The 15,346-nt window shown below is 22.5% G+C and overlaps 1 protein-coding gene across 1 annotated transcript; it reads right to left on the bottom strand.

Moving 5' to 3' along the window:
* Positions 1–5,657: 5,657 nt before the first annotated feature.
* Positions 5,658–8,775, bottom strand: LOC129610960 (skin secretory protein xP2). Its single transcript, XM_055523813.1, has 3 exons — positions 8,666–8,775; positions 6,760–7,377; positions 5,658–6,664 (listed from the first exon to the last, which is right to left on the bottom strand). The coding sequence occupies exons 1-3, from the start codon at positions 8,672–8,674 to the stop codon at positions 6,233–6,235; spliced, it is 1,059 nt and encodes a 352-aa protein (XP_055379788.1). The 5' UTR covers positions 8,675–8,775; the 3' UTR covers positions 5,658–6,232.
* Between the last annotated feature and the right edge of the window lie 6,571 nt (positions 8,776–15,346).

The following is a 15,346-nucleotide window of genomic DNA, read 5'->3' as shown; positions in this document are numbered from 1 at the left end:
GACGGATATGTCTAAATCAACGCGGAAGTTTACGCTGAGCAAGAATATATATACATATATGTCCATACCGTAGATGACTCCTTCAAGTAGTTACAAACTCCATACCAAAGTTAATATCACGAAGTGCAGGGTATAAAAATGATGCGATCCTCATTTTAAATTCCAAGCATCGAGAATATAGTGAAAGTCAATCAAAATCATTTAAAATTTAATCGCTCACGCAATAATGAATTTTGGTTTTTTAACACAATTGCTTTCATTTGGACTGTTAATGGGTAAATTATATGGGTAAATATAATGAGTAAATATATTATATACATATACAGAACTTTTATAAAATAAACGTATATAACATACTAACACTTGTATGTATATAGTGTATGGTTCTTTAATCAAGATCTTTTTAGAGCGTAACTTCTTTTGTTGACAACCCTCTTATTGACTACAACTTTCTATTTTTACAACTAATCAATAACTGTTTATTTTTATTTTTGCATAACAAAGTTATTTCTTAAAAAAAAAATTAAATTTCATTAAAAGTAATCTTTCATAAAAATAATCGAGATTCCCACATCTACGCCTTAACATATGCAATTTTTCATCAAATAAAAATCTGCTTCCATGCTATCGAAATTCATTTAAACGTTTTCAAGTAATGAAAACTTGATTTGTGACAGACAGTCAGTAATAGTGAATTCAGTGTTTATTGCTTCGGTAATATAGACATTGTATAAAACATACTTAAGCAAAATATAATTGAAAACAAATTGAGAAACAACTTTAATTTGTTTTTTTTTTTCTTTTTTAATTTTTTGTTTTGCATGTTTTTCATCAAAGATTCACTTACTTCAATTTCCGTTTCAAGCAAAAATTAGAAAATAAATTATGTATTTTGAGAGCGTTTTAAAACAAGTTTGTAAAATCTGTAAAACATGTTAAAAAAAATTGTGTTAGGTTAGTGTGAAAAAAATTTTTCTTTTGACATTACAAATAACATATTTAAACTATACAGGTAAATAGATGACCGTATCTCGTTTACTCTTTACTCTTCAGTTTATATATCCTAATATTTCATAAGATAATACTGACCCTTTAGGTACTGTACACCGCAAAATATTTAGTATTTGAGTTTACATAAGTAATATACTAGACAACCATTTCAAAAAATTATTATTAATATAATTGTAACAAGTTAACACGAAAAGTTAGATATTTGGTAATTTCCTTGCAATTAACAGCAAATTCGATCATATAATGCAGTAAATAAGCTAAAAATATCAAGGTATAGACCGGCAGGCCATATGCTTTATATAGTTATATTATAAATATGAGTCTAACTTATTATTTACAAAACGATGTTAGATGTAGAAAATAAACGCTGAACAGAGGGAAGCCTACATATCTAAAAATACTTGAATTTGGTGATACTATAATATAGTTCAAGTATTAACAGTTTTATTGCGTTTAACAATACTTTTACTATCCCATAAAATCTTATACTTTGTGTAGACTTTTAGAAAATGATTAATGAAGAAAAAGTACCATGAATTTAGTATTAATGCAACAATCCTCTCTTCAAATTTTTGGTGTTGATAAGTATATTAATATGTTAAACTGTCTGATAAGTTATATTAAGCTGTTAACATAATTATTTCTCTTGCAGGCGCCGCATCGCTATATAATTTTCTTATTTCATAAATATGCACTCATGATCTACTATAATTAAACAAATCAATTATACCACATTGCTTAAACACTTTTATTATAATGACAGAAATTTTGTAATTATTATCATTCATTTAGTGGTAAAAATAATTATATTAATAACAATTATTACCGTTATCCTCTTACGAAAATTTGACCAGAAAATCAAGTTAAGAATATTATTATTACATATGTATCTAAGTATTTATAACGAAAACTATTATATATCACTGCAGTTGTTTTAGAAATTATCTCTATTTTATTTTAAAAAATTAAAGAAAATGTGTAAAAATCCAGTTTTACCCTCAATAACTTCAATAACATTAACTAAATTACTTAATATACCAACATATTAAGCATATAACGTACAAAAATACTATAAACTGTATTTGAATTTGACAATATTTGAATTTTATTATGTAAATTAATGAAATAGAGTATAGATTACAAGATAAATTCACATATACTCAATTAAATTAATTTTCGTAAGTTAAACTTCAATTTAAGATAGCAATTTTACATGCTTATCCACACATCAGGCAATAGCATAAATACAAACAACTGGAGTAATATGAATTTTCCAAATTTATACTAATTTATTTTTAATGACATCAAAATATTGCAATATTTTGAGATTAGGCAACAATAAAAATTTAAACGAATAAACGATAATGTAAACGATTAAACGTATGAGAACTCATTACTAATATTAATTTGGATTTAATATAAATAATAAAAATTAGAAAATGAAAATCAAATCTTAAAAAACCAAATTATCATTATTATCAACTAATTCATTCATATTATCAGTTCATATTATATACTGACTTTATTAACTCTAATCTAGTTTAATAACTCTAAATATTTAATCGCAGGATTAATTAACAATGCTAGCATGTATAAATTTGCAAAAAGTATTTGTATTTTCCATAATTTTTATTACAATTTCACGCATTATAATTTCATTATTGACGATATCATTAAGCGGTTAATATACATTTTCCTTTCCACAAAAAAAGACAAAAACATCTCAGCTCCCATATATTAATTGTATAATAAAATAACACTTTTATTTAATATATCTTTATGAAACTGGTTAATATTAAATTACTTACTTTTAATGTCTTGTATTTATACTGTAAATATATAGGTGAAGAAAAGAGGTAGTAAAAATCATATATACTAATATTATAGTTTTACGGAAAATTCGTTTTCATTTCGTTACTTTTTTTGTGTTTTCTTCTTCTTCTTCTTGTTTAATATTATGCAATAATAACTGTTTTATTACTATACTATTATATTTTTCTTGTTTTTCATATTTCTCGTTTTCTTCTCTTATCGAGTAATTTTTCATAGCATGTTGATTTCTTGAAAAAAAAAAAAACAAAATGAAAAGTTAAAAAAATTAAAACAGAGCGCTTATTCAACTTTTTCCTTCCTTCTTCATTCCACCAACATACAAATATTATGTAGCTATACAATAGTATGTTTGTATATATACCAGTCTGTTTCACTTTTTGAATGTCTATATATAATTTTGATCTCTAGATTTCCATCTTTGCATATTATATTATTATGCAGTGTATTATATTGCATGAATTATGATATAAGAAAATTCAATATAAAAATGCGGTAACAAAGACCGAAATACACACATAAAAAAAACAAATCAACATAGAAAAAAAATAAAAGTAAAATTTTTTAGGATTACGTAATTTTAAGATTTTCTTGTACATCTAGATATTGTATCATGTATGTCGATAAAATGGATATATAAATGCAAATAAAATGTTTTGTTTTTTTGCGCGCATAAAGCATATTCGGTTTTCTTTTCTTGTAATATCAATACAGTGTATCCCACCGCATATGATAAAAAAAGTTGATAAAACTGTTTTTATTTTCTGTTTTTTTTTTAATATTCTGAGTACGCTTGTAATTTACTAAATATATAATTTACCTATTTTGATTTTTTTAGTTTGTATTTTTTGCTTTTTGCTTTAACACACAATATATATACATACTTCAATTTTAAAGCCAATTATTATTCAAAAGTTAATTTTTAAAACTCTTAAAATTCAATTCAAATTTTCTTTGTACACATATAATAAATGCAACTGTTATAAACAATGTATAATTTAATTTTTTTGCAACTTTATAATATTATTAAATTATTTCATTACTATATAATTGTTTGCACTTTTATTAAGAGACCAAATTGCTTGCTTTTATTTTTTTTTCTTGCACTTAAAATAGTTCACAATTGAATAAAGGATTAAAAGTTTCAAAAGTTTTGTGTTTTTGATTTTTTTTTTAAATAAGTTTGCATCTATTATGAAATATTTTGATATATAAAATAAGAATTAACATGTAAATTAAGTTGGTAAATGCGGTTTTTTTTATGAAATCACTAATATGAGCACGCTATAATATTGTCTTGTAATTTATTTGGAATTTCATGGTATATGAAATTCACTAAAATTATGTTGTTTTCTTGTATAAATTAAACTCATTGCAAAAACTGAAATTCCAAAATATATTTGAACCATAACAATTGTGCTGGAAGCAATTATAAAATTTTGTATATAACTTTATATGTGAATAAAGCATTACGAGTATATAAACAACATTTTAGAAGTATTTTTCATTAAACTTCCTTGAAAATTTTTTTACATTATTTTTTTGTGTATTTTTTAATAAATGAAAAACTGTTTTTTTTTTTCTCTCGTTTTGATTATAAAATTGGTATTGGCATTTAAGAAATTTTTTTGTGAATATTCCGAACAAATTATATGAATAATTTGCTACGAAATATGTTTGATATATAATAATATACGATTAAAAATTATATACAGAAATTAATTGATTTCATTGTTTAAATTTTTTGATAAAAAACATGAAATTTTTTAATTTTCAGGAATTAAGGAAATAAATATAAAATGAATTTTTCGTTGCAAATCGTTGAAATTTTCGTTGCATTTATAAACCCAACAAAGTTACGGAAGAAAACAATGCAAAAAAATTAATTTCCTACTCTTATATTGGATTTAATTTCTTTTTATAACAAATGTAGTAATTAAAAACTTTTTATTACTATGAAATTATTTAGTTTTGAAACAAAATGTTTTCTGTAGAAAATATGAATGTATGCATTTTAACATTAATAAATTTCAATTATTGTGATCTAGTTAAAAATTGAATTGACTTAAACCGGATGCATGTTAATTATTATGGTATAAGAATGACTTCAAATACAGTAAGAATGTATATAGTAAGAACAATATTTAAATTTTTAATCGATATTCTTTAATATGTTATTGGCCAATTATTATTTCAGTAAATTTTACCACATTTATCTCAATTATTGGAGAATGGTTTTCTTGCAAAATATTTTGAAACATGCGTTTTGAATAATTTAAAAAAATATCCATTGCATTATATTCAAAAATTTTATTCAAACTTAATTTACAGTGCACATACGCATATGTAAATGAGTTAAAGCGCAAATGTTAGTATACTAATTTGGTATATTGCTCTCATAACAGCTCCTTCAACTTCTGAAAAATATAAGAAAAATGCATATTTAAAAAAAAAAATAAATAAAAGAAATTGTTTTGTTTTTTGTTTTTTTTTTATAAAATAAAAAAATTGTTTCCTATATTATTTTAGATAGAATTTTTAAAAAAATATATAATAATAAAATTATAACACATTTGGCTCGTAAAAAAAATATTTTTTTTCCTTGTTTTTTTTTTTTGAAAAGAAATTAAATTCGCTTCGTTCCCATTTATTTTAATAAGATTTGGAGTGATTTTTAATCCCATCTATACATATTATGTCATATATAAATTAAAATTAATAAAATTATTTTTTGTTTTCGATAATATTTTCGTATTAGTACATTTTAGATAAATCGAACGCAATTAAATAAATTTTAACGAAATATTGATTTAATTTTAGTACGATTTTTTCATAGAAATTTTAGTTGTCGAAAATTTTGTCAGAAAAATATTTTTTTTTTTTGAAAAAAAGTACAAATAATTAAAAACAAAAAAGTACTTTTTTTTGTTGAAATAAAAAAGAAATTTTCTTAAAAATTCTTTCTTTTCATTGTTTGCTACTTTGTAAATTAAGATATTCTACTTCGAAAATTTACTTGTTAGTTTAAAATAGAAGTAAAAAAAACAAAAAAAAAAAATTAAGAAAAAAAATCACTCTTCAGCTCAATTTTAAACAATGCTGTGTACATAGGTAAAGGACAAGCTTTTATAAATTTAATTATTATACGCTCCGAATAATAATTTTAATTTATACTTGTTCTATATATAATAGTGTTTTAGTACAATTTTCTTGTGTACAATTTTCCTTCATTTAATAATTTATTATATTTTTTTTTCCCCCCATAAAATACTGTTTGATGTTTCTTGTTGTTTTTTGTAAAATTTTTGTTGTTTTTAATGTTGTTTTTAATTTAAATATGAATTTTTAATGTATTGATGTTATTTTAATTTCGTTTTTATTTATGTTGTTCCTAAAAATGTCCATGTCCATGTCCATAATCATGATGTTCGATATGTTCAATATGATGATGATGTTCTTCTTTATGTGGTATATGTGGTACTTCAACATGATATTTTTCTGGGACTGGAATTTCTTTATGTACTGGCACCTTTACTTCTGAATAGACTGGATATGGCTTATCAATTGGTACTTTAACTTCATATGGTACTGGTTTTTCTACAGTATATGGAATTTTCTTTTCAACAATATATGGTTGTGGTACTGGTACTTTAACATGAACTGGGTATGGTTTTTCAACATATACTTTGTATGGTTTATCAACAGGTACTTTTACTTCATATGGTACTTTCTTTTCAACAACAACTGGATATGGTTTTTCTACTTCAACTGGATATGGTTTATCTACGTAAACTTTGTATGGTTTATCAACTGGTACTTTAACCTATTGAAAATAAAAACGAAAATATTAAAATAAATTATGTTATACAAAATTGTTAAGCATATGGTTACATAAATTTATTTAAAACAATAGCTTACTTCAACTGGTACTTTTTTGATAACTTCATATGGTTTTGGTACTGGTACTTCAACTTTTACTTCATATGGTACTTTCTTAATAACTTCATAGGGTTGTGGTACTGGTACTTTAACTTCATATGGGATTTTCTTAATAACTTCATAGGGTTGGGGAACATGTACTTTAACTTCATATGGTTTATCAACTGGTACTTTTACTTCATATGGAACTTTTTTAATAACTTCATATGGTTTTGGTACATGTACTGGTACTTTAACATATTCTTTAACATGTACTGGTACTTTTTTAATAACTTCATAGGGTTGTGGTACTGGTACTTTAACTTCATATGGTACTTTCTTTTCAACTGTATATGGTACATGTTTTTCTACTGTATATGGTACAGGAATTTTCTTTTCAATTGTTATAGTTTTAATATGTTCATGATGTTCATGATGATCATGATGATCCCAATCACCTAATGAATGATGTAATCCACGTTTTTCTTTATTAGTTGATTCAGCAGCTTTATTTTCTTGAGGGGCAGCAGCTTTTTCCTCTACTTTTTTTTCTTCTTCAGCTAAACATAATGATGATGATAATAATAAAGCGCACAAGGCGGCATAAGGAAGAATGTACTATAAAGAATGAAAAACAAGAAAAATATTTGAGTATTTTCCTTTTAATTCATTTAGTAATTTTTAAATTAAATATTTTAGAAAATTATAAATTTTGGAATATTCTTCAATTTAATTTGCAATGCTCTATTAGTGGTATAGACCATGATATTGAATAGGAAATTCCTAAAGGAAAATTCACGGTATATCAATTGAATAAATATTTACGTAGATATATATACACGTAAATATATAACAATAAGTTAAATGAAATAGAAATGCTTGAAATTTTATAATTAATTAAAAATAAAAATTAAGAATGTTATCCCTCTATAATCTTCAATCTCTTATTATCCTATTTGAAATTGTAAAGGCTACCGCAATGAGTTTCTTATATTTTATTTTATATTTGTGTGTATTTCCTCTAACCAATTAATCTAATTTAAATTGTTGAAAATAAAATATTCATGAAATAAATTCGATCGTCTATAATTGAAAAGAGTGCAAATAAATAATGAAAAGAAAAATATTGCTAATTAATGCTATTAATTAGTTCCATATCAGATCACACAATGTACAGTAACAAAAGTAAATTTTTTTCACTTTCATTTTAATTATGCAAGTTTTTCTTCCATTATATTAATACGTTCAGGTTCACTCGTATTTATGGTAGCAATTAATTATTATATTTTTCCTCATTTTAATTTTACACTTTCATATATTGTTATACATTTTTTTATTTTGTTTTTTTTTTCTTTTACATCGATTAGTCGTGTATAACTTTTTCATTGTAATTTAGTGAAAATTTTATAAAAAAATCCAATTAATTTTTGCTTTTTTACGGTTTTCTATTCAAATTTCACTTTTTTGTAGAATATTTATGGCGGCAAAAAATATGCACTAAATAATTAATTTATATGAAACTTTAGCTTTTACTCCATAAAATTACTATATAAATTAGTCTTATCGTTTTTAATTTAGTACAATTTCTGCAAATTATTCCAATAATGAATATTCCAAAATTCTTTCTGCATTCAAAGTGATTTTGAATAAAAATTATTTAATTAAATTTTAAAACTCAATTGCACTTTCATTTCGAAACTAAATTTTTACTCCGAATTTTAAAAAATTAATTACTCCGAATTTTCGGAGTTAATTTCGGAGTTTTAGTAACTTTCAGTAAATTTAATTCATTGTTTAAAATTTTTACTTTCACTTTTTTTCAGAATATTTAAAATGTTCTCTTATTTTTTTTTATTTTTAATTCTGTAATATTTTTATTTAAATTATTTTCTTTGTTTTTTTTTACCATTCGCATTGTTGAGCTGTTGTTTATTAGATTTTTTTTTCTAAATTATCACAAGATTTTAATTAAAATTAAAAATAAAAGTTGAACTAAATACGAGGAGACCAATGTTGGTACTGATTTGGTTCCCGTCCATATTCTGCTATATATACCAAATGGTAATTTTTTTCATCTCTTTCTTATTTTCAATTCTTTTTGGTGTTAAAAAATTTTAATTTTTTTTTTATTTCATTTTTCTTTTACTTTTTTAATAAACTTATTGTAGTTTTTTTTTTTTATTTTTCTTTTACACATGTATGAACAGATGTATGTGAATATGTACATTATTTGCTTTTAATCAAAATGCATCGGTATATAGACATACATAAATTTGTATTCAAAAAAATTGTAAATGGTCAATGGTAATATACGATAAAGTTTTTATGTGTGCACGTTGTGTATTATTTTATTCAAGAATTGGATGGTGATGGTAAGGTAGGTGAAATGTTAAATTGTAAAGCAGTAATTGTAAAAAAAAAAATAAAAATAATAAAAAAAATAATATTTTTCTGCTGTTTTTTTTTGCAAACTTTTAAGCTCAATTGAAAATTGAAAGAATAAAGAAAATGTGTGGACACGAGAGGTGAAGTGTTGTATATAATTTTAGACTTAAAATATGGATAAGAATTTGAAATAAAAAAATGTAGTAAAATTCATTAAACACAAGGTGCAAATAATGTATACGAGTATTATAAATAGTACTAATAATAATGTTGTAAATACAAAGTCATTTAAGTTTATTGTTAGAATTAGAATAAATTTATTCTGAAAATACAATTAAAATTAAATTATTAAATTAATTAATGTCTAATTAACTTTAACTTGGACAGTGAATCATTGAAGAACAAAATTATTTATACATAATAAGTTTGTACTTAGGTATACTGCATTTAATTTTTAATTATACAATTAACCTTAATATATATAAAATATGTAATCAGTAATTACATATTTCCTGTGAATAATTTTGTTAAAGTTTTGATATTTTCAACAAGGTATAGTAAACATATTTATTTATTAAATTTTAAGATATTTTTTTTCAATTTTATTTGTATTTTATTGAATAGGTAGCAATGTCATTTAATCTTAAAAATAAATTAAAATTTTCAAGAAAATTCTACGATAACAACAAAGAATTTTAATTATTAAAAACAAATACATAATAGAAAATTAAAGATAAAAAAAAAAATTTAGTTATATAGTGAAATAAGAATAAACTAAAAATTATTATATCTGTATCGATAGTTTTTTGAAATTTTTAAATTCTTTAAAAGAAGGAAGATATTGACTATTTACAAAACAGAACGAAAACAGGACTTTCGAGTTAAATACATCGTAGAAATCAGAATTTTGTTATTCTCCCTAAATATAACATCACAAAAAAATTAATTTAGCACAAAGTTTGAAAATATTTGAAAATGTGCCTCTGGGATTTTATAGAAGGAATAATTGTTTCCAAAATATAGTATAACAGTTAAACCAAATGCATTGCTGCTGGGCATATTACTGAAATTATTTACTATTATTAAAATAGAGAATTTAACAATTCAATTTCAAAATGATATTTTAACAAAGAAATCGTATTTAGTAAAAATCTCATCATTCTACTATCTCATTTTTAAATAATACTATAATTCGCAAGCCTTCTAACAAAACTATAGATATAATAAAAATTGCTAATATTTGATGCATTTCTAGGTCTTAATAGCAACTGGCTATAGTTTAAGCTTAAAAGGAAATAATTTTTTTTCGCTTTTAAGAAAATATTCGATTTTTAAGTAATTTTTTTCTTTATTTGAAAATACTGCAAAACTTGAAGAAATTTCAAAAATTTCACAGCCTTATTAAACTAATTTATGATTGAAATTAAAAACGAGAAATTCACAAAAATCATAAAATTTTTGCTCATAACGCTCCTCTGTAAATCCTGTAATAAAACTCAGTTACACAAATTATTTTAAATTGAATTAATTATTAAATTTAATTAAATAATTTGAAATTTTCCTAACAAATTAAATTTTTCGGTAATTAACTATTTTAATATTCCTCAAAAATTTTTATTTTGACTACGAATTTTAAATCTAAATCAAATACATACATGGTACATGTATTATTTGCAATTATTTCCTTTCCAACAAAAATTTATACAAAAAAAAAATAAAATTTGCATAAATAATGATTTTTAAATTATTTTTCATAGATTTTCAACTATATTGTTAAATATTAATTAAGTAGACTTTTATAACTGCGAACATGCAATCACTTTTTAAATTCTTTTGTGTGTATGAGAAAATAAAAAATCAAGGAACCTATACTCCATAAATGTGTTATGTATAAATTTTTTTCTTTTCAAATTTAATTGAATATTCAAAAAACTTAACGAGTGAAATTTCAGTAATTGGTACGAGAAAAGCAATAAGCAATGCATTTTCATATAGCAAAACATGCTACAAATTTTCCCCCTGTTTTTATCATTTATTTTTTCTCTCTCTCTTTCTTCAAATTCAATTTTATAATAGCTGCAAGAAAAGCAACCTGTTAACGTTTGACATATAAAAAAAGTTAACGTTTGCGTATACCCTAATAACTAACATATGAGAAAAACGCAATTGAATAAAACAATGAAAGGACATTTAACTTTTCAATGAGAAAAGTTGCATACATATCGTAAATTTATATGCAATAAAATCTATTTCTAATTTAAATTATAAGCATGGATTAAAATCTCAATTTTAATAACATTATTTATCATTACTGTTATTATTCATAAAAATTAAAAAATACATTTGTACATTTTATTTACATACATACTGCATATATGCTTTAATTTCAAATAAAAATTTCCCCAACAATGCTCAATAAAAAAATTATTCCAAAATTTAGCTAGTAAAAAAAATTATAGTAGTACTATTAAAATTGCAAAAACAAAAAATAAAATTAAATCAGCTAAGAAATCTGTAGCTTAAATTTTAAAACCATGTAAAAACCGCATTTTTATTAAAGCGAATATTAAGAAAAAAAAAATGCAGAAAAACAATCAAAAAAGCGAACAATGGAAAAAAAAAATCATCGAAGTGGCACTTATGAGGAAGTTTAGTACTACTTAAAGAATAGTTTTTAAACGTGTGGTAGCTATTTAAGACTATAAATAGAGATAAAAAGCATTTTTTTTAGTGAATACAAAATGTACCATGAACGAATTTTTAAGTTGATTTTCATTCAACATTTTTTTTTATTTTTCGTTTTTGTTTACTCTCTATATTTTAATTTTATACGAAAAATTCACATATATTATTGTACTTAAATTAAAATAATTTGGAACGCATGGTTAACTTAATCTTAATAAAGAAAAAAAACAAGTAACTATAAAAATAAAATTTTATAGTCGGTCTAAACTATATTTATTATTAAAAAAAAATTTTTACTAAAATAAAAAAATGTTCGAGTTTCAATAAATTTGCATACGATTAGGCGTTGGAAATATTTTGCAATAGAATAAAACCTCGCCAGCCATTCTTAAAGAAATTCGTAAATTTTTTTAAGTGTACTATTTTAAGATTTTTAATGTTAACGATTATATTTAAAGAAAAGGATGGTTTATTTAATTTAATTTCAAGAGAATATTTTCTTTCCAGGTATTTTGAAAGTCATGTTTTCTTTGAAAAATGTTAAAAATTTTAAACTGATTGAAATATTCTTGTCTAAATTCATTTGCACAAATGAATTTATAATTCGTAAGTGCATATATTTTTCAAATTAAATTTTTCAATAACCATTTTCCAAAATTACAAGTACAATAGATTTTGAAATCCTACTGATCAAATGGAAAAAATACAAAATGTTCAACGGCTAGGAGCGATTAATTCAATAAAAGTATACTGAATGTTGCATATCTCGCCATATTTAATTTTCAATATAATTTTTTAATATTCTCCTTCAAATTTTTCGACAAAATAAAATATTGCAATTAAAGTGAATGTCTGTACTTAATCACAAAATAAAAGCCAAATATTTTTTTTTTAATTTATAATATTAAAAAATTTTCATCATTACTATCAATGTTTTTTCGATGACATCTGCACAAATTACATTCACAACATGCTCAAAAAATATCCACACAAATACTTAACACCATATTTGCTGTGTAGTACCGCACATAATAACTAAAATATAAAATAATTTTTTTAACTGTCGTTTTACATGAATGGACAAAAATTTCATATTTTTACTCTGATTAATATTACAACTTTGCTTAATTTCTTTGTCTTGATCTCATATCCAAAAAAAAGAGATATTAAAAGAATAAGCAAAACTTTTAAAGACTTTTCATTAGATAATTTTGAAGGTCATTTAAGTGCACAATATGCTTAAAAAAATTCAAAAAGAAAAAAACCTGAAATTAAAAAATTAAACAAAAACAAAATTTAAAAGAAAAGGGTTTTCATATTCGCATTCTATAATAAAATTGTTTGAGTTGTGCAATCTTCAATATTCAATAATCTTCATTGTATAAGAAAAAAAAACATAATTTTTTATTTAAAGTTTTCTGCAATTATTTTAAGGTTTTTCTATATTTGAAAATAAAAAATATTTTAAGAGGAGAAAAAAATTAAGTGTAGTTTTTGGATAATAAAATTCAAGCTTCAATATCGGTAATTTATTTTAAGTTTTCTCTCTGTATACCTTTACTCCGTCCGTTTTCTATAATATGATTATGTATGTATTTTAAATTTATTTTGGAAATTGCGTTCCTCTTAATATACAAAGACCTCGAATAACGCCTTGTCATAACTGTCATTAAAAAAATAGAATATATAAGTACATATAAAATAAAATTACCTACATCCGAAGTATAACAATTATTGTACTTGAAATTTTACAAACGTTTGTACAAAATAATGACCAAATTTTTTTTTATTTTTTCTACTTAAAATTGTTTATTTAATTAATCGAAATTAACTTTTTAAACACGTTCCATTTGTTTGTAATTTAGTATTCGCATGATTATGAATTTTTCCTCATAACATTAAATATTTTGTATTACAGTTTTTTAGTCTTTGAACTTTAGTAAAATTACAAAACTAATTTACAAAAAAATATTATCGTAAAAAAAACGAAATTTTAAAATTTTGAAAACTACAAAACAGGCATTATTAATTCGGCATTTTAGCAAAGTTCGCCTTAAAAAATTAAAATCAAAGATTTTTGTGTTGGATGTAGAATAAGTTTTCGGTGAGATTCTAATCTTTAGCATAAAATATTTTCTCTAACAGAAATCCTTTCTGATAAAACTCTTATATTCAAGGTATGTGCTATTTATATTACATAATTCAATCATTTCATTTCTCAATGCTCACTCTCTAAAAAAACCTAAATATAAGGAATAATAAATAGTTTAGCAAATGAAATGAAAACCGAAGTTATTTAGCTGGTCATCGTCTTAAATATCTCATAGCTAAAATAAATCACATTATAAGCTATAAAAATATATATGAGTATAATTTGTTTATACTCATATATATTTTTATATTGATAATGATGATAAAAATTTTCAAAGCAAATACTTTAACATTATATCGTACATTAATTTCGTATCTTTCTATAAATAATATTTTCTCTAAATATTAAATAATAATTGTAATTTATAAAATAATTGAGCAATTCAATAATTTAATATTTCAACTCTTAGAAATTACTGGAAATTAACACCTTAATAATATGTATGTATTACACCAGTTCAACTACCGACCCTAGGAAAATATATCATATTACTTATAGACGCAAACTAATAAAATGTAACATTATGTTGTTGTTATACAACAATACATTGTGTATTATTAAAATTTTTATGAAATAATTTAATATTATATCGTGCACTTGCCGTGATTTATTTACACATCGTGTGTATGTAATATTTATGTACCCATGTATGTAAATACAATACGTAAGCACTAATATTATATTATTCAAATTCAATACTAAAAATTATTTAAAAAGAACTTTATAAGAATTTTATAATAATATTTGCAAAACGAAAAATAAGCTAAAAAGGTCCATTAAATGTCATTCACCGATTTTATTAAGACTTTTGGTTTTAATTTCATGTAGTAAAATAGGCAAACAAAAGAACAAAATGCTCTGATAAACGCTGGTTAAACATTATTATGAATAAATAAATAATTTTCTAATTTTTTAAATAAAAAATTAGAAAATTTTTCAAATAATCTTGGATTTTTAATTTTTGAAATCTTTAATTGAGTTATATGGTGCATTAATTTTAAAATGATAATTGAACCGGAAACTCAAAATCTTTGCATTGAAAACTATGATTTCAATAATACATTTGCATAACGTATTTTGAAACATACCAACATATTCATAATAGAGTCAGACTTCATAAGTCTGCGTGTTGAGTCTATGACTCCTGATATAAAAAATTAAAATAGTATTAAAATTAATAGTGTATATAACTGCTAATAATTAAAAATTCAATTCAATGTAATTTATTTTAGACAATTACAATAAAAAACATAATTATGTACATACCATCCACTATAATTCAGCTACAAAGTATAGATAAACAAATAAAAGCCATGCAAATATTATGCAAGTACATTATTTGCATAGTACGAGGCCATAATTAAT

This window comes from Condylostylus longicornis, unplaced genomic scaffold (genome assembly GCF_029603195.1).
Source record: "Condylostylus longicornis isolate FDR11 unplaced genomic scaffold, ASM2960319v2 ptg000048l, whole genome shotgun sequence".
Taxonomy (NCBI): Eukaryota; Metazoa; Arthropoda; class Insecta; order Diptera; family Dolichopodidae; genus Condylostylus; species Condylostylus longicornis.
Note: the sequence above shows the minus strand (reverse complement) of the source record. Positions and strands in the feature narration are given on the sequence as shown.

Excerpts from the sequence above, each read along its gene's own strand:
- LOC129610960 (XM_055523813.1), bottom strand. Across the intron at positions 6,665-6,759 it reads TCAAAAAAGTACCAGTTGAA|GTTAAAGTACCAGTTGATAA; the intron begins GTAAGCTATTGT and ends TATTTTCAATAG.